At 37.2% G+C, this 19,731-nt stretch overlaps 1 protein-coding gene across 1 annotated transcript in view; it reads left to right on the top strand.

Moving 5' to 3' along the window:
- MINDY4 (MINDY lysine 48 deubiquitinase 4) overlaps positions 1 to 19,731 on the top strand; it is an 80,340-nt gene that overhangs the window by 35,127 nt on the left and 25,482 nt on the right. The window contains exons 10-13 of the mRNA XM_075706151.1: positions 2,640 to 2,741; positions 3,733 to 3,796; positions 4,807 to 4,872; positions 5,135 to 5,202. Of these exons, the coding sequence (XP_075562266.1) occupies positions 2,640 to 2,741; positions 3,733 to 3,796; positions 4,807 to 4,872; positions 5,135 to 5,202 (300 nt within the window). The remainder of the gene's footprint in view (positions 1 to 2,639; positions 2,742 to 3,732; positions 3,797 to 4,806; positions 4,873 to 5,134; positions 5,203 to 19,731) is intronic.

Genomic DNA, 19,731 nt, shown 5'->3' with positions numbered 1-19,731 from the left:
TTCCTCTCCTATTATCCACATGGTTTTAAAAGATCTTGGTTTTACATATTTTGTATATGAAAAATGCTGGTGAAGTATGTAGAAAGTCTCCAAGGAATTTCAGGTTAGCAGGTGAGCTCTTTGTCTTTATGCACAGAAATGCTAAAATCCTCCAGGCTCCAAAAAATGAATAGCAAGATGGACTGTTTTATTCATGAAATAAACATATTTTTCTTATGATGTGTTTGCCATGGGCAGAAGAAACTCTTAGTCAGTCAGGCAGAAAGATAGGGAAGTCTCAGAGCTTGAAATGAGAGGATTAATATTCCTTTCTAATTCTAACCTGAATTTTCAAATTATTAGCCACTTCACAGTAAGTGTTTGTCTTCAGGCTTCTTCAACATTCAAGAAATAATTATCCTGTCTCCTTCTTACTCTGCTACCTCTCAGACACATAAATTAGTTGCTGTGGTTCCCATAAATTTCTGAGTGTCTGTATTAGAACACAGGCAGAGATAAGAGAAAGTTGTGATTATATTATTTTACTTGAAATCTCTCACCAATTATTTCCCATATCTCACATCCTTCAGAGAGGGAAACATTCTCTAAATGAACATTATATTCAAGGCAGACATTGAACTTGAAAGTCTGTTTAATTTTTTGATGTTTGGTGTTTCTTGTTTAGTCTTTTGAATTATTAGATCTTTTACTCAAATGCTGGAAACAGGTTTTGACATCATCTCTCATGCTGGTAACACTATAAGACTGATAATATCTGAATTTCAGAGACTGCCGTTCTTGAAGCCACTAGAGAAAGTTCCAGTTCTGTGCTTCCCAGGGGCATGGATCTGTTGTCCACTTCTTCAGGTGCATGTGTTGGGTTTTATTCTTAAATCTGCCAGTTCTCCATTCTGTGACTTTTGGCCTCCTGGTCCTTTATTTCTCCATTCACATCTTGGAAGTTAGAATAACGGGGGATATTAGAAGACTTCACAAAACACAGTTTGTAGGAAAAGTGTTGACAGTGTTGCTTACATGTTTGGGATCAATAGACTGCTGTAAACATTCCATATTTTTGCACTTAATTGTGTAAGTTCCAAGCCAAGCATCTAAGTGAAAATATTTCAGAAACAGTGAGGCTCCGTAGACCAATACTGGGTCAGTTATCATAATGTTTTAGGTCACCACTTTGGGTCATACCTTATTAAAAAAAATGCAAGCACAGTGTTTATTGCAGATGGTACTTTATCTAAAGTTTAGTAGTAGGTAAGAACATTATAGTGTAGATTTGTTGACAAGAGTTAAGAAATAAAAACTTCAGAAAGAAAGGAAGTATGAAGGCCTTTATAAACTAAAAATCATATTTAATATATATAACAATCCTGTTACAGAATGTTAAACCAATTTTATTACAGATTTAAAGATGAATTAGCTTCTCTTGTCCATTATTTGCCAATGCAGTATTGTTCCCTAAAGTACATTTACGTGTTTTTTTGTTAAATCAATTATAAATATGTATTCTGAAAGAGCATCCACTATTTCTTTGAGAAGATTAGTTTTCAGGGTATGGTTATAGATCTGTACCCAATCATTTCCTGTTGATCATACTTTGTTTAGTCTTCTCTTGATTTTGGTCCATTGCTCTTAACGATAATAATATTTTTGTTTTAATCAGTCCTTATAAATCAGACATAATCTTTAGTATTCATCTCCTAGAAGTAGAGATTGTGCATTTCATCTCTTAGACTCACCAGTATTACAAGCCTATTGTCATAGAGCATGTAGACATAGGCTAGCAAGCTTACAGTTGCTTGGCTTAAGTACCCATAACAGCGGTCTAACCATCATTATGAGCAGCATAATGATGCTTTTGGGGGATCATCTAGATCCCCCAAATGCAACACACTGCTGTTAACACTTGACCTAGGTGAATTAACTTCCCTCAAATTTCTCTTTCACTTCTGACTTCAGAAGAGGCCTACCCACTGTGCCCAGTTTGTTTTACTAGCAATCTAAAGAGGAAGTTGTTCTAGATACAGCTCTATTCACTGGATATGATTATCTTCAATAAGATTCAAGCTACCTTCTGAAATGCCTAAAATGAGATTTAAGGTGGTTCACCTCAAAGAATGGTTCCAGAAAGCCAATATTCCAGTGGTGACTTCAGTTGCACCTCCCTCTTTAGAGCTCTTTAGGTGCTGAACAGCAGCACCACATCCTCGTATCAATTGTTCAGTCCAGTGCTGAGAAATCTTCATACTGCGTGCACAGTGAGCTCTCTCGTGGCATTTCATTCAGATGCTTAATCCTCAGAGAAAGGTGGGATTCAACTGTACCTTTATACCTGGTATGTCTTCTCAGTAACAACGCTAGCTCCCTGTGCAACTCACAGGATTTTTTTGTTGCCCATCCAAGTTGTCTCTTTCTTGACTGTAGAAAGAACTGAGATAGCTAAATGATAATTTTCCAAGGCAACTTGCCAGAGCCTCATTATTACGCATTATGACACCTAGTCTCTAAAAAAAATGCTTTTGTTCTTTTAGCTACAAACCTGCTATGAATCTATGTATACTGTAATTGGGACAGTTTGCCCTCTAATGAGTAAGCTTCCCAATACGCATTTTGGTACTTGTCTGTTTCTTGCATTTCCTGGACTGCAGTTGTCTTCAGCCTTCAGAAGTTCACAGGACCAAATGCCTCACCATGGCTATTGCAGACATATTGTGGCGTGCAGGAGGCAATGAAAAAGCAATTGTGGCACTGTAAGTAGGAGAAGCAGTTTTAGTTATTGTACAATGCTCCTATACTTGTGTTTGTTATATATGTACATAGTTTACAAAATGAAAGTTTTGTAAGATGTATTTATGCAGTCTAAAATGGCTCAGTGAGAAATGCGAAATGTCATTTCTGCTGTCTGTAGCTGGGACAGAATAGTCAAATTCTTTGAAATTGCTGTGAAAGATCCTATGGATTTCATTGAGGCTAGGATTGCTCCAAAATCTTTATCAAGAGTTATTTTTCCAGATGCAGCATTTTACTCTAACAATTTTGTATTGCAGGATATTCTATTATGGCTGGGATTAACTTCCTTTTGCTGTAGCGGCCTACTAGTTACTTTGTTTATGCTATGCAATTAGGCTGCTTGTACACAAGACGTCTAACTTTCAGATTGCTAGCTTTGAGCTGTACTGGATCCTACACAATATTTTTAAGCGAGCCAGGTTTTGTGAGAATAGGTCATTTCTTTTATTAGGTCAACTAAGATAGTTGAAAAATAACAGAAACTTTTGGGCACAGAAGTTCTTCTTCAAAGCTGAAATAGAAGCAGCAAATTCAAAGACATTTGAAATTATATTTTGCATATTTTACATCTATAAAATGTTGCTTCTGTGATGATATTGTACATATGTTCTCTGCTTGTTTTAATGTCATTGCTCTAATATTCTTTTCCAATAAAAACAGTTATTAACATCTTAAACCTATATTTATCCTCTTTCTGTATAGAGAAACTTGTAATTCGTATTAAATAGACTGAGAGAGCACAGCACAGCTAAAGTATATGCTTCATTGATAAAAATTTGTTTAATATGTAATATGAACTTATGCAAGAGGTCCTTTATTAAAAAAGTGGTTAAAAATAATAATCAAAAATCTTTGGCTTATCATTTGGTTCATATAAAATGTTGATTTCTCTTTAATGCTATTTTGTTTCTTTTAACATGAGCTTTGGTTTTGTCTGAATATCCTCTTCAGGCCATCAGGAAGACAGCAGTTCACTCCCATAGGAAAATACAAGGCAGATGGAATCTTAGAAACTGTAAGGCTCTGTGTAACTCACAGTAACATTCTCCATATATCCTTTTTCTGGCTTTTCTTATTTTAGTACAATGAATCTGATTTCCATTGCTCTCAGTGTTCTAAAATCTTTTATGTCAAATTAGTTAGCTGTGATCCAAAACGCAACAGGAAACAACAAAATCCTGTAGTCTGTCTGGCTCTGAGTTGTCCCAGCGTCTGTGGGCAGTTGGGCGCTCTGAAGTCGTTTTTGTTCCACCTACCTTTCAAACTTATAAACTGTGCCTGCTTTTATTGGTATGCAGTAAAAGTGAACATGGATCCTTTCAAGTTGACCAGCATGGCTGTGAGCATCAAAAGGCAGTATTTTCTTCTCGTCTTACACAGAATTCTTTGCCTTTTTTTTTTTCCTCCAGAAGCTCCAAATGGCAAAGTACTTTCCAGTTATGCCTTTATTTCCATCTGAAGCTCTCAAATGGCTTTGCAAACAGTGATGCCATAAGCCAGGCTTTAGTGGTTTAAGGAAAGATTACTGGCCTCCTAAATGGAGGAATGATGTGTCAACAACTTCTCAGAACCAGACAGTTTTGGAACAAGTGGAAGTGAAAACCTGTATAAATAGGATGAATGCAGCAGAAAACCTTGGCTATAACATGCTCTTCCAAGAGACAAGACAGATTAGATAATTAATATGTTAACAGAATTCTGAGCTGCTGGCTATTTCAGAGTGCAACTAACACCGTTATGCTGCCTCTAAATACTGCTTATGAATGAATCAAAGTGTCTGTTCAATGAACTTAAAAACAAGAAGAAGCAGTATTTAAAAATTCAGAATATACAAAGTGCTGAGATACAATATTATACCAAGTAACAACAGTAAGAGGTAGATTTCATTAGATCTTTATTCCATTTTGTTAGTTCAAATCTTTCCAGTCAGATTTAAAGTTTTGTCTACCTTAGTTCAGCTTTCAGGTGATGAAAATGAGTTGTTATTGTTTAGTTACTTTTTCTTCTTCTTACATTCCTTCCCAGCTAATACTGCATAGTGCCACAAGATACGAAGATTTGATTGTATTTCTTCAGCAGAATATTCACCAGGTACTGTGTATAGAGAAGATACTAAACCTGTTATAGTTCAGCTTCCAGTCTTTCTGTGTTTATCAGTCTCGTATGATGTCTTCTGAACGTTGTTTCAAACACTATATGGACATGTCTTGCATTTTAACAAACAGAGCAACAAATTAAGCTTTAGCATAACTGAGAACAATTCTTTCTGTTTTCAGTTCGATTTGCATTTCTTTAGGATTGGGCAAAAAATGTACACAACAAACAAAATAAAACTAGTCCTTTTCTTTTTCAGTTTGAAATTGGTCCCTGTGGGTGCATCCTTCTGACTGTGTCTGTCATCTTATCAAGATCTATCAATCTGTGAGTGTCTTCATATCCCCGTTTCATAAACTGCAAAGCAAACAAGCTGTGCAAAGTGAGGAAACAACCGTGATGTACTTAACTCTCTGGCCTTTTTAATCTATCTTGATGTTTACTCTGATAAATATAGGGAAATTATGCAGATTTACTCACCTAATCTTGCCTTTTTTTGTTGCATACTCACACACTTGTGTGTATATATATATATGCTGTTAAAGTGGCAGTGATCAGTCCACCATATCTGATATAAATGACTCCATCTAAACATTAGGCATCATGTCTAAGGTAGTCGCCTATGCTCCCTGTCTTGACAGTTGAAAGCAAGGCTTTTTTAGACGGTTATTTATCTCACATACTTTAGGTATGTGTCTTAGGTAGGGATGAATAACTTGCTTGTGGTGCCCCAATCTCCGTCAATGATAATGATAAAGAAAGGCTAGTATAAAATGGATCAGGCAGCTAATTTGTAGATGGTTATAAGCAAAGTATGACAAATCTGGTCTCAGTTTATTGGTGTAATAAATATGCTGAGCTCTGAGGGGTAGTCATTATAGCCTCTTTTAAAAACTCATTGACGCTTGTCCAAGCGCAGTTGCAGTTAATTGTGCTTTTGTACAGATTAAATGTATTTCTGTGGTACTGTGAATACCAGAGTGGGTCAGGATATAAAAGCTTTCTTCATTTTGTCAAATTCCACTTTTGTAAAAATCTCCTAGAGTTATCTGCAAGTGAAAATAACTGTTCCCTGTCAACTTGCAATAAGAACTGACATGAAGAGAGCAGCTGCACTTGAAAGCAGCACAGATTTGATTTGTGTAAGCTTTTATTTTTCACAGCTGCATTGTCTTGAAAATAAATAGCAACTGAGTCCAAATTTGTAATATGCATTCAGTTGCTCACCTACTGAGATTCCTACAACCATTTACAGATTGGTTTTTTGGTTTTGTTGTAATTTCTTCCTTTCTTTTGCTTACAGTCATGCTACAGACCGTTGGCTTTTGCACTCTAACACAAATGATGTGATAATTTTATAGCATATGTCATTTATTCTCATTTTTCTAGGCTAGTTATGGCAGAGAGGTCCAGATTAGTAAAGGTATTTGAGCAAGTAACGATATATTTGGCATTTGGTAGGATCACAAAAAGCAGCTAAGTTCCTAATTGCTATTGATTGCGTTGCTTTACTTGATATAAAATGGTAAACATTCTTTAGTAATATAAGCAAGGAGCTTATTTTTCCCATCACCCCTCAGTTCTTAACAGATGGATTATGACAAGGCCAATCAATCATCTGTGTGTGTGTTTAGGGGAGCTAAGTGTCTAAAATGAACGTGAAAATTCCTTATGGTGCCTATTTGCATTTTTGGGTATCTAAATATTTTTACGGTTCTGGTCCACAATGTCAGAATTGTTTATAAAATGTAGCTCTATTTCAAGGAAGATTCATGACTTTCTCACAGAACTCCATTTTAAAGCACTGTTACTCTTCTAGCTTGGTACTGTGTAATACATTGCATGGGTACCTATCTTTTGTTTATAAGAAACAGGAATTTTTCTCTGTCACTAAATACAGTGGAATGTGTTTTCAGACCTTTGCATACATTTTTTTAGAAGTGAAAACTAAATTTCGTTTATGTAATTTTCAGTACTACATTTGAATGGCTATGTTGTAGTACCTCTCTTAGGATATTGGAAATATCAAGGCAAATAACTCACTGCTCATATCATCAAGAAATATGTACCATTTCGTGAATGTTACAAGCATTGTAAGTAATTATTTACATAACTGGCATAGTTCTGGATGAACAGTTGAAGACAAATAAGAATTGTTTTAGGTAGTGGAATTTTCATCCTGTAATACATCTCCCTGGGATTTTTTTTGGCACAGTTTTTTAACAGAAAATCAGTGTGTTTTTTTAAAAAAAAACCCTGAAAACTCTATGGAAGTTACAATTGTCCTGATTTTTGTGTGCATATTCTATTGAAAAAGCTAGATAGATTATTTAATTTTAGTTGAGAAGTTGACATATTTTAGTTTCTCAAATCACATTGAAATGCTTCTGTTTGGGTCAGTTCTTCACCATGCGCCCACAATACTGACTCTTTGGGGTCCCTTGGTAAATATCTCTAGTATAAATAATTGGCATTTCTTGTAAGCAAGTTGAAGACTAAGGATGGAATAGTCTTGAACTGTGGTTATCATAAAACAACGTTGTGTAAGATGCAGAAGTATGTCCAGTGAAACCAAACCAAAGCATTTACATTCAGTTCAACAAAAGAGAAGACGGGCATTTTGATTAATGAATATTGAAATGTTTCTTTTAATCAAAAATATTCTTCTAAATGTTTTCTGTTCCTTGAATAATTCCATTGTTTACTGAAGCTTTCACTTCAGGATATGATTAGAAGAAAATAACAATACCTTATTTTATATGGTAGGGAAGCTTTAATTACAAGTTAAAAGGCAGGGCACTGAATGTGGACTAAATGGTGAGGTTGATTAATTGAAGGATAAGTACCACTGTACCAAGACCTGTGCAGTTCAACCCATCCAGAACTGATCTAGAAGGAGTGCAGCATAATGAGACCACAAAGCTTACAGACTTCCTCAGAGCAGTTGCATCTGTGGACAGATGCTTCCCATGTCTGTACAGATGGATGATGGCATGCAGTTGTGACCGTGCCACATAACTCAGGAACGATGGCTGCAGTAGTTGGTGTGGTTCAGAATGATCAAAACCTGTTAGCACCTTCTTAAATCTGTGACTGAGTTCTAGCAGTTCAGAAGGTTCTCACAGTGCCAACAATGGAGTAATCTCATCTAAGTTTAGCCTTCTAAAAATTACACCAAATCTCAGTCCTCCCAGCTCCCTCTAATCAGTGAAAAGAGAACCTTCTCTAAGAGGGAGTCATCCCATCTGAAAATAAGTGTCAAGAAAGGTGAGGAGAATTGCTGTGGGCAGTGCCTATCTTTTTTCTTTGATTTTGGAGGGAGAACTACTAGCTAAGACTCCTATTTCTTAGATGTTTGCTATTTTGAGGGTAATGATCTATCTTATTTATCTTCATTTACTTTCTATGGAAATATTTGCATCTAGGCTTCCTTTGTGCTCAAAAAAGAGAAAAAGATCGTAGAATCATAGAATCGTTTAGGTTGGAAAAGACCTTTAAGATCATCCAGTCCAACCATTAACCTACACTACCAAGCCCACACTAAACCAATCAAGGGTAGACTAGACTAAACCATGTCCTGAAGTGCCACATATCATGATTCATTTGATTTATTTTGAATGTCTGCCTTAGAATGAGAGAAATCATCTCCTGAAATGCTTACTTATCTCCCCTATATAAAAAGAAAATATAAAAGACATACTCATATAGAGGCTTTACACTGTAAACATCAAGTGGTGAAATGAATTCTGTCTTACAGTGACTGGTCAATAAGATGGGTGATGAAATTCAGTGTTAATGCAAAGCATTATGCATGATGAAGAAACAGTATCAACTATACTTAACCTAGTGATGGGCTTTAAATAGACTTATAAAAAAGGAGAGAAATTCTGGTACCACTACTAGTAATTTAGTTATCTAAAGATATCAGTTCAGTTTTCTATGATAGACAAAAAAGAAACAATGTGTTGGGAGTTATGGTGATAAGAAATAAGAAAAGAGTAAAAACATGGTAATGTCTTTGTATAAATATATGATCTTGTCATGGCTTTATCTTGCATGTAGTCTTGTCTCCCCAGGTCAGTAAAGACACGTTAGAACTAGAACACACTGGAAGACAAAAACAAAGTTTCCCTTTAGTGTGGACTAGCTTCTGTGTGAGGACAGATGAAATCTTTCCTCTTCAGCATTGAAGAGGAATAACTTGGATGTGATAAAAATTTAGACATCCATGCTAAGGTTGAATAAGGAGTGGTTATACATTATTTCTGAGTCTAAAAGCTTGGGGGCTGTGATGGAAATGCTCAGGCTTCGATTTTAAAACAAACCACAGTACATTTTTTCCACAGCATAAGTAACTTTCAGTACTGGGAGATGAGGAGGCCAAAAGTATGAAGAGGTTCAAAGAAACTTAGAGAAATTACTGGGACGTGTATGCTTAATACCTTTAAACCTACCTGTCTAGATGTAATCTCCACGGGCCCCTTTTTTGTGTTCCGCTTTGATGTTTGCTACTGCTGCTGCTGACTGGATGCTGGGATAGGCTGACTTTTCGTCTGGCTCCATAATTTTTACATTGTTACTGATTTTTCCTGTAAACAGAAATTCCAGATTTCAGCTGGGTCTATTGGGCAGTTATTCTAAATCACTGACAATCTAAGTATTTTTATTTAATGGGAAGGCATGCCAGGAAATGCAGAGTTTTGCACTGCTTTGTAGATTTTAGTAATGAGTTTATCATACTCCATGCACTAATGATCATCACTGGTAGAACTGATAACAAATGGCCAAAGAGGAGTGAGAATTCCTGAGGAAGTTGCCGAGAACGTGTTGTTGCTTCTGGTACAGGAAGGAATGCTAGTCACTAACAATTGTGACCTCTTTTTTTTTTTTTAAAACCAGTGAAAAATTAAAAAATAGTGGGCGTATTGTACTAGCTCAGGGGACTAATCTTCCTGAATGTGCAAACAGTGTACTCAAATCTTCATGTTGTTAAGAGCTACAAGATATTTTCCATGTACCTGGGAGAGACTGAGCTTAAAGGTGGGCTGCAAGCCCCCATGTGGGCCTCGCCGTTGTGTCTGAGAATGGCACATTGCATGTGGGAAAGTTATGAATACTCAGGAATGCTTTACACTGACACAGTAATGGCAGCTTCAGCAAACCCCACAGTCTTGCTACGTATCTACAACATATACTGGAACTGCAGCACGAGCTTTCTCTGCTAGGTGCTGGCTCACCACCTCTAACACTTGGCACCTTCCTCACTGTGCTTACTCATGCAAAACCATTGCTGTACTGGGATGTGGCTCATTCTGGTCCATTCATTGAAAAGCCTTCTTGAATATTTCAGCTTCTTATCGACCAGTCACACTGTTTTCATTGCCGTATTTTTCTTAATCAGTGCAATAACTTCATAAAACCCTCATTACTAGAACCTATTATAGTAAAGAATGTATTGAATGAGAAAATTCCTTAGGTCAAATTCCTTTGTGGAAAAGTGGTGTATTACCGTTTTCAAGCTCCCTGAAGAAAATAAATAGAGCCTCATCTGAAACACAGACTCATTGTGTTACTCACAAATTTGCTGACCAATAGAATCAAAACACGACTGCTTGCAATCTCTTTTGTTGATTTGTGGATACTTTATCACTTACTAATAGCAGATCACAAATGTAATTCTGCAGTCAGCATTGGTCATTTGGGTATCTTTTCAGTTTTTTCTCTGAAGTGTTTGTGTGAAAATAAAGAAAACAATGGCTTTATCTGTGGGGGAAAAAAAGGAGAGTGATTTTGCAAGTCAAGAGGAGGCTGTGTACTTCATTAAGGTTGGCCACTTACAAACCTAGGAAGATACATGTCAACACCTTTTTCCTTATTGTGATCCCACAATGCTAATAACTATCCTTCTGTAGTCTTTACTGCTCCAGAAATGTGTACAGCCCTGTTTCAAAATTATTTGTGCTGTTTCCATTTCTGAGTTTGGGAGTTTTGGTTGTTTGGGGTTTTTTTTGTTTTTGTTTTTTTGGCTTGGTGTTTTGTTTTCTTTTTTTTCCCCCAAAAGCCAGTGCCTTTTTATTAAATGGAATAAATCACATTTTGATTCCTTATCAATCTAGGAATTCTCACACCAAAAAAGTCTGCCCTTAGTTATTAGTAATTTATCTCTGAAATCTTCTGTCAATTAACAATTTTGTACTAAGGGGAATCATACGATTAAAACTATGTTGTTTTGTGCCCTTGAGCACTTATTCTTCATTACTCTGGTAGCATTTTACTGAACTAGGGAAGTTAAATTTTCTTCATCTTTCTTTCTAATCCATTCTTGAAATAAACACACACAAGCATCAAATCATGTTAATAGCTCTCCAGTATACCCATTCCATCTCAACAAATATCACTCCTGTAATAAATGAAGCTGAGCTGCATGTGGCATGTTATAGGGGAGGGAAATTTTGACTTGTTTGGACTTCATGTAAGAAGAAAGCCTGATCAGACAGGCTGAAGGACCAGTGGCTACAATCCCTCTCTGGCTACGCAGAGCATCTAGCTTCAGCATTTACAGAACTAGTACACCTGCCTGAATGAATAACTTGCTCATCTGAGGAATTTGATTTTTAAGTGCACCCAGGATGTTGCATGAACTATGCATTGTTATCATTATTGTGCCCCGTACTATGCTCAAATATATCTGTTTGTTAGCTTGGATTTACTTCTGTAATTATTTCTCTGGTTGTGAGCCGTATTCCAAGAATCTTTCTGCTTTGGTCCACTGGCAAACTATTTTTATCAATCTTTCAAAAAATACAACAGTTCTGTCTTTACTCATCTCCACAGGACAGCATTTCACTGTGAGATGTGCTGTTATATATGTACATTTTATATTTATAGTACACTAATACCTATGGGCTGCAATAAAGATCAGAAGCTCTCCTTGCCAAAGAGTCAGAAAACGTAAAGCCACATCCAGACTCACCTCAGCATGCCACCTACTATGCCCGGTAGCTCTGGCCATATATACATTAACTTACAGAGCAAACAGATCTGTTCATCCTTTTTTTACACAGGAGAAAGTTGTATTTGCTGCAGGGTAAAAGCATTTATATGTACGGTTGCTAGATGCCACACTCTGCCTGGCCTCATGAGGAGCTGTTTGCCCATATCCACAGAATTCCTACTCTACAGAGTTTTCATAGGACAGGAGGGACATGTGACAAATGGGAAGCAGGAGACTGCGGGAATTGATTCATCAAAGAGCTTCCAGATATGCATAATTTGTTGGCCATGTGCTATAAGCATGTGAGCACATTGTTTTACTGTGGCCATTATGAGGTGCTACAAATCCGAGAAGAATCTGTAATTTGACTACTGAACTTTGGCATCTCTAGCCATGACGTTACCTGCCTTTCAGACATGATTTGCTGGTCCATTTTCGTCTGGATTATTTCATATTGCTGCAAAGACAGAGTAAGCACTTTTAATTAACCATGTGCTTCATTACAATAAATAATCTTAAATAATCTTAAATAACCTTATTAAAATTATAAAATATTAGTGCAATTAAACCGTATTGAAAGCCAAGCTCCGGGAAGACTATCTTTACTTAATAAGACAACTTTCTATTGAGAGATGTGTAACAGAAGATAATCGTTGTAGTATTCTGTATCAAGCCATTTTCTTCTGTATCCTTTTCTGTATCATTTGCTGTGAAATAACCCTGATTCTGACATGTGACCTGACTTTTAAACTCTTTCAGTCACGTAGGACATTAAAAAAGAAAGTGATGCTCTGTTGGTGGATGAATTGCAGGTGGAACAATGGGTCCTCCACCCTCAGTCCACTTTCCTTAACTGACACCTTTTCCTGTCTCAGAGCCAATATCTAATTTAGAGTTCCCCTAAAATGCACCTACTCTCCTTATGCTATTTGGCTGGTGAAGAAAGGCTTTCTGTGAAATGACCATTTGGCTTTTTGAATGGTAAAAGCAATTACGACTTCGCATAAAAGATCCAATCACATGGGGCATAGTCAGTTCTTGATGGAAATACATTTTTCTATGAGCCAGTTTTCTGGGAAAATGTTTTCAGAGATAGTTCCCTCCCCCCCACCCCGCACTTGAGAATGCCTGGGACACCAAAAGCAAGGGGAAATTACGTGTGTGAGCAGTTTTTACTCAGTGTTTACAGTTATGTAATATAAATACATGTCATCATGTATTTTACAGCTTAGTCTTTTGGTGTTTGAAAAAGATAGGGAAGCAGCTATTTTTAGGGGGAAACAGCTGTCAATTACGTTACAGTGCTAAAAAACAAGAAGCTTGTCCTAACTGAAAAATCATATTTGAGAGTCTCAGACCTCTGCAAGACCCATTTGCGATTTTACAACATGGAGGAAGCGTGAGATTAGATTTACCAAGAACAGTGGGAGGAGAGCAAATAGGACAGTTTGTGTGGGATCCAGCCCTTGGTAGGGAAGAACTGAGTCCTTGTTTGTTTGGGTAAGTGAACTTCTGTGCCTCCTGCTTGATAGGTTGCATGCAATTCATAATCTTCAGGATCTTCCTTGTCTTTCAGGCTCTTTTGTGTGAATTAGACAGAGGTCCTTCTAGCGGGAGTGTTCACTGGGCAAGAATTGCTTATGACATTAATAAGTATATTAAAAAAAAAACAGAGGAGGGCCACAAAGATGCTCAGAGGGCTGGAGTACCTCTCCTATGAAGACAGGCTGAGAGAGTTGGGGATGTTCAGCCTGGAGAAGGCTGCGGGGAGACCTTATAGCAGCCTTCCAGTACCTGAAGGGGGCCTGCAAGAAAGCTGGAGAGGGACTTTTCACAAGGGCATGTAGTGATAGGACAAGGGGTAATGGCTTTAAACTGAAAGAGGATAGGTTTAGATTAGAGAGAAGGAAGCAGTTCTTCACCATGAGGGTGGTGAGGCACTGGAACAGGTTGCCCAGAGAAGTTGTGGATGCCCCATCCCTGGAAGTGTTCAAGGCCACATTGGATGGGGCTTTGAACAGCCTGGTCTAGTGGCAGGTATCCCTGCCCATGTCAGCGAGGTTGGAACTAGATTATCTTTAAGGTCCCTTCTAACCCAAACCATGCTATGATTCTATGGTTCTATGGTTCTATGAATAAATGTAGAACCTTTATGAAGCACAGATTGCAGCTTCAGCTGCTAAGACGCAATAGAGAAGGGAGTTTGCTTGAAAGAAGTTAATGTTTTTCCTTCAAAGAAAGATAAGAAGACAGGGATAATAAGCGAGACACACTTAACAATATTTAAAGGAGGATGCGAGACCAATGTTTGAAGCTATGAGATTTATATTCTTTCAAAAGTGGTTATGCAGTGGAATATATTGATATATGAAATATCACCTTATAACACTTGAGAAAGAGAGGACCCAGGGACAAAAGAATAAAGCTAGAGATGATGGTAGAATGGGATTTTGAAGGCAAGATACAGGAAAGGAGAGTAGGGTCTGACACAACACAAATATGTAGGCATCTGTTAAATAAGATCTGAAGATAAGGAAGCTATATAGCCTGCTAGATAAGGAATGTGACCCGGGTGGAAACATGACCACAGAGGCAAGGAAGGGGAAGAGTTGAATTAAGTTCAAAGAAGTTTGCTGCACTGAAGAACAAGGAACAAAGATTAGTGGTAAAGGAAACCAAAAGATGAAACCAAACTCAGCAAAAAAGGGAAGAATCAAGAAGACAAAGAGGTTGTTACACTGATTCTGTTTGACTTCTTGCTAGGCAAGGGACTAGTGTATTGGGAAATAATGGGGGGAAAAAAAAAAAAAAAAGGGAAAAGGACCGGGATTTGCACAAATAATGGAGAGAGATGTGCAACTCTTGTCTCCCTGTTAAGAAAATTCAGGAAGCCTGTTACGAGCATGGGTCCACGGAGCAGAGAAGTGGACTACATGCTGGGCGACAGCAAATTTGGTGTGGATACGCAAGAGAAAGATTTCTTATGACAACAGGGGAAAAAATCCAGATTGTTCCCCCAACTCATCCAGTTCCTTCTAGAACAGATCAGGATAAAACATAAAGTTGGGGAACATGCCTTATTAGCTCATTCTCTGGAGAATTTTCTGACCTCTAAAGAGTGTAAAGGAGTGAAAAACGTGTGGTGAACAACAAATAGCTCTAGCACTAGTGGTCTGAGTCTTGGTGTTGGAAAATATAGAAATAATGTGATTCAGACGAGGTCAGACCCAGACCTTGAGTCACAGAAGTTAAACAACAGGCAATTTCCATATCATATCAATAAAACGATATCAGGAAAAGATGTGAAGTTTCTGTGTAGAGTGGATGTGACTGATACTAGGAATAATGTAAAGAATGCTTCAAATCTAAATTAATATTCTGCCTTACATTTCAGTAAGGAGAACAACATGATGCAAAGTCAGGATGGATAATTGGAATCCATCCATAGAAATTGAATTAATTTTGTGGGAGGTAGAACTGAACCTGGAAAAGTGATGGCTACACAACATGAAGGAAAAAATAAACCAGGTATCTTTTTGCCTAGATCTCATTCCTAAACTTATGCAAGACTTTCTGAGCTCTCTCTTGCTTTGTCAGATTTTATGAATGGACTTAATCCTAAATGTTCACATGCTTTGTCATATTATACTGCTTGTGCCATTAAAACATACCGTAACCTTGCATCTCTGGTGCAGTAAGTCTGGAGAGGTGGATGCTGTCCATCTCCAAATATTGAAATAATTAGCATCTAAAATCACAGATACAATGACAATGATGCTTGATACCTTTTCACAATAGAGGTCACCATATAACTGTGTAATAGCAAACAATGCTTACATTTAAGACAGACGTAAAAGCAGACCAAACAACCTTTATCTCAGCAGGTTGAAAAGCTTTAGGCAAACTTCTGAAAAGAGGGTAACGAACTGCAGAGGTAAATGGAAAATGCCAGGGAATGCAGTCTGATTCTACTGAAGGTAAGTTATACAGGACTGAACTAATACTCTACTTTGATAGAAGAGCAGCTTTTTTGAAGTGGGAAGTGAAACAGATGAATTCTGTCGTAATTTTAGTAAAGCATGCAATTATAGTACCAAATGGAGAACTGATAGTTAAACTGAAAAAAAAAAAGAATTAGAATAAAATTACCTAATGGAGAGGTAATAAGAGGTTTTTGTATTTGATATCATGCCAAATGAGAAGTAATTTTCTAATGTGAAGATAAGAGATCTTTAAGAATTGTAAAGGTGATAAAGGAAAGGTACTCAGAAGAAGGTTACCAGCCTGGGGAAGGTTACTGATAGAGTTCCTCAGTGATCAGTCTGGGATTAAACTTAGCTTTTATTCCCTACAGTAATATTGGATAAAGGGAGTGGTGTGCTAATGAAATCTACTGATGACTCAATAGTTGAAAGGCACTGTCAATACCGAGAAGTAATTGTGTTGAACAAAAAGAGTTGGCTCAGCTTCATGATGAGGGTAATAAAAAAAGAATTTCTTTTAACTGCAGAAAGTCCAAGGTCATGCAAACAGAGACTAGTCACTACTGTACTGTGGGGGTTCAGAAGTTGCAAATGTCAGGGTGAGGAGTTGAGCAGAGTAGTGGAGCACACAATAACTTTGAGCCAGCATTATAAAATAGCGTTGGATCTACTCTTAGGGTGTATCCGCGTAAATTGTTTTAGGAGGTGGTGAAATATTAATAGATTGTGCAAGGCGCTGATGTGTCCTCATTGAAATACCATGTCAAATTGGGGTCACCCATTAAAACTGGGAGAAATGTAGGGAAAGGGAAGACCAGGGGAATGAGAAATCTCTCTTATAAAAGAAGAATAAAATTTTTTATCTTTGCTAGCATAAAAACCAGATTTTCAGAGGGGACATGACTATTGACTAAAAAAATGGGAGGGTAGCAGCTATAAGTAAACAAGAAGGATTGAGAAGAGTTATTTAGTTTAAAGAACAATGTAGTTAAAAATGAAAGTGTATCAGTAAACTTAGCCTGTGACTCAGTAAACCTAGTCAAAGTGTGACTAGATTTCAGGTTCCTAAGCTACCACTGAGAAAAGTATGGAAAGCAAAGAAAGCAACTAAGAAATGTGGGTTTCTGTGAAAGAGAGTAACTAGTATGTCTGGATTTTATCTGCCAGCTGCAGAGAACATCATCTTCCTTTCTTCCCCCTCTCCGCAACTCTGCTTTATCCCAGTATGGGATATGGCTGCAGTCCACACCATGGCTAATATAAACACAGAGTTATGTTCTTAGAAGTATTTGAGATATGTGGATTTAATTGCCCCTCAGTTCCATAAGACTGTCCGCATAGGATCAAAGGAAAGGTCCATCTAGCCTAGTAGCCTGTCTTTGATAGTGGAAAGCTGTGGCTGCTGAAGGAAACTGCGTAAGAAATTGGGTGAATATAGAGCAATTATTCGGCTGGTATATTCTCCATGTTTCCGATAGTAATTCAGAGACTTCCTAAGCTGGCAGTTGTATCCAGACCACTGAGTTTATTAGCCCATGATGAACCTATCCTCCATGAATTTTTCAAAAACCTTTTTGAACCCTTTAATCATTTTGGCCTTCACAACATCCTGTGGCAATGAGTTCCCCAATGTAATTATGTGCTTTGTGAAAGAATTTTTCCTTTTGTTTGCTTGAACTGGTTGCCCAATAAGTCTACAGAGTGTTGCCTAGTTCATGTTATGAAAAGTAGCGAGTAAATATTCCTTAATCGTCTCCTTACCATTGAGGATTTTTTGGACTTCTGTTGCAGTCCATCAGTTGTGTCCTTTTGTAGTGAAATGGTCCACGTCTATGTAGTCTCTTCTCATAGGAAAGCTGCTCCATATCTTGACAGTGGTTTCTTCTGACCATCTGAACTTCCTCTGATTCTGTGATACTTAAATGCTCAAATTCTGTGGCTGTTGAGCTAAAATTTATAACAGAGTGACTATGATTCTATTTGAAACTGAGTGTTCATGCATTGCTTTTAATTGGCTTGTCCAGTCGAGGAGTCTTTTTTCAAGGCTGGCTACAGGGTGTTGTCATTTCTGTAGCAACCTTATTTCTCAGCTTGTAATCTAAAAAAAAAAATATACCCACCCTGTCTGCAGTGCTGGTGTATTTGTGAGTATGATTTATCTGTCCAGTCCCTGGTATATAGCAATTAGGTGGCCATGCCCGAGTCATGGCAGGCTCCCTTTACTTTGTGTTCATCAGATGGCGAAAAGGCATTTTCCAGTAGAGTTTCGTACTCTACTCTGCAAATTATCTAAGCAAGGTCACATAAATTATCTTCAGAACATACCAGTTTCTCTCCATGTACAAAAATGTAAAGAAGCCCAGAGTGATTAGCTGACATCTATGTGTCCATCTTTAGATATAAAAAAATTAGTCATATGAAGCCCATCCCTAAATGATTGATTAGTTTTGTCATCTTCCCAATCTTGTTTTTTCCCTTTCCTTCAGGAAATCAAAGCATTTCAGAAATGAACTCTTTTGATTTTAGGGGCAAAAAGTACATTTTTGAAAAAGGCTCCAAAGATGTGAAAGAGTAAGTGTTACTCTACTACGAAATAGAGCAGTAACAAACACTGTCATATTTTTACCAAATTTCAGCCAGTGTACAGTCATACTGTGCACTCTTCAGCTCTGTTTGCTAAATGTAAGGTCAACACGGTTAAGCAGATCTGGGTTTAGTATCTTTGCTTATGTGTTGCGCTCAGGAAGACATATTGCATTCAATAAGTAAGATAATTTATTTTAAAAAATAAAATAGTGGGTTGAATGTGCCAATAGATTAATCACTTTCCACATCAGATCTACTCCTCTGAAATATAAATACCTCCTATAGCATGTTAGCACCCTGTAGCAGCAGAGTTGATGAACTAAATGTGCATAATTACCTGAGTACATATACATTTTAAGAACTGTGTGAAATTAGCAGGTATGTGAACAAACTGATCATAAATGAAGCCACTTCCTTGCTTTTACTCATTTGAATCCCAAAGAGCAATTTTTCTTTTTTTTTCTTCAGAGGGGCTCTTCCCTTCTTTTTTAAACACTCGTTTGAAACCTTTGCAGTGTGCCAGTATTAAAAAAAAAAAAAAATATTATGGAACATTTACACAATAAGCCAGTCACCCATCCTGTCATTTTCCACATCCCCATTGTAATTATTTGAAATCCTTATGCTTGAAGACAAGTTTTTCTCCCTCCCAACCCAAATTCTATTTTCGGAGTAGACTTGTAATTGTGTGTTTGTTAATATAGCTGTCTGTTGCCATGAACAAAGTGAGGTCACCAATTTTCTATTACAGCTTTGCCACAGCGTTAAGGACTGTAAACCAGCTAGCACTTACTTGAATGCAACATCTTTTGTTTTATATTGTTTCATTTTGTTCTGCTATCAATCCAAATGATATCTGACATGAACTAACTCATATTTTGATAGTCTGGAGTTATTCCTAGTGTTACAGTTCGTATGTGAGTTTTGTATTTAATATTCAATGCTCAGATGTTCTCCATTTAAGATTTGGCAAGAATTTTCCTGGAATTACATTGAGAATTAATGTGTATGAAAGATTTAAATAGAAATATTTTTTAAAAGAACAGTACAAAATAAATAAACTATGTGGAGATGAGTTTTGCCATGTTATTTAGGTTCTGTGAGCATATAAAAATACATCCACATTTTGTCAAGTTCTCAGAAAAGCTGGACTAAGCAATTCCAACACTGCTAAATGGAGACTTCAGCAATTCAAGTGTCCCAGGGCAAAACCTGAAACACAGCAAAATTTGAAGTTATGACTTTACGCACAATAGGAAGTATGTTAGTCTGAGTGTATTTGCTGCTGTCTGT

Source organism: Pelecanus crispus, chromosome 2 (genome assembly GCF_030463565.1).
Source record: "Pelecanus crispus isolate bPelCri1 chromosome 2, bPelCri1.pri, whole genome shotgun sequence".
In the NCBI taxonomy this organism is placed as follows: Eukaryota; Metazoa; Chordata; class Aves; order Pelecaniformes; family Pelecanidae; genus Pelecanus; species Pelecanus crispus.
Note: the sequence above shows the minus strand (reverse complement) of the source record. Positions and strands in the feature narration are given on the sequence as shown.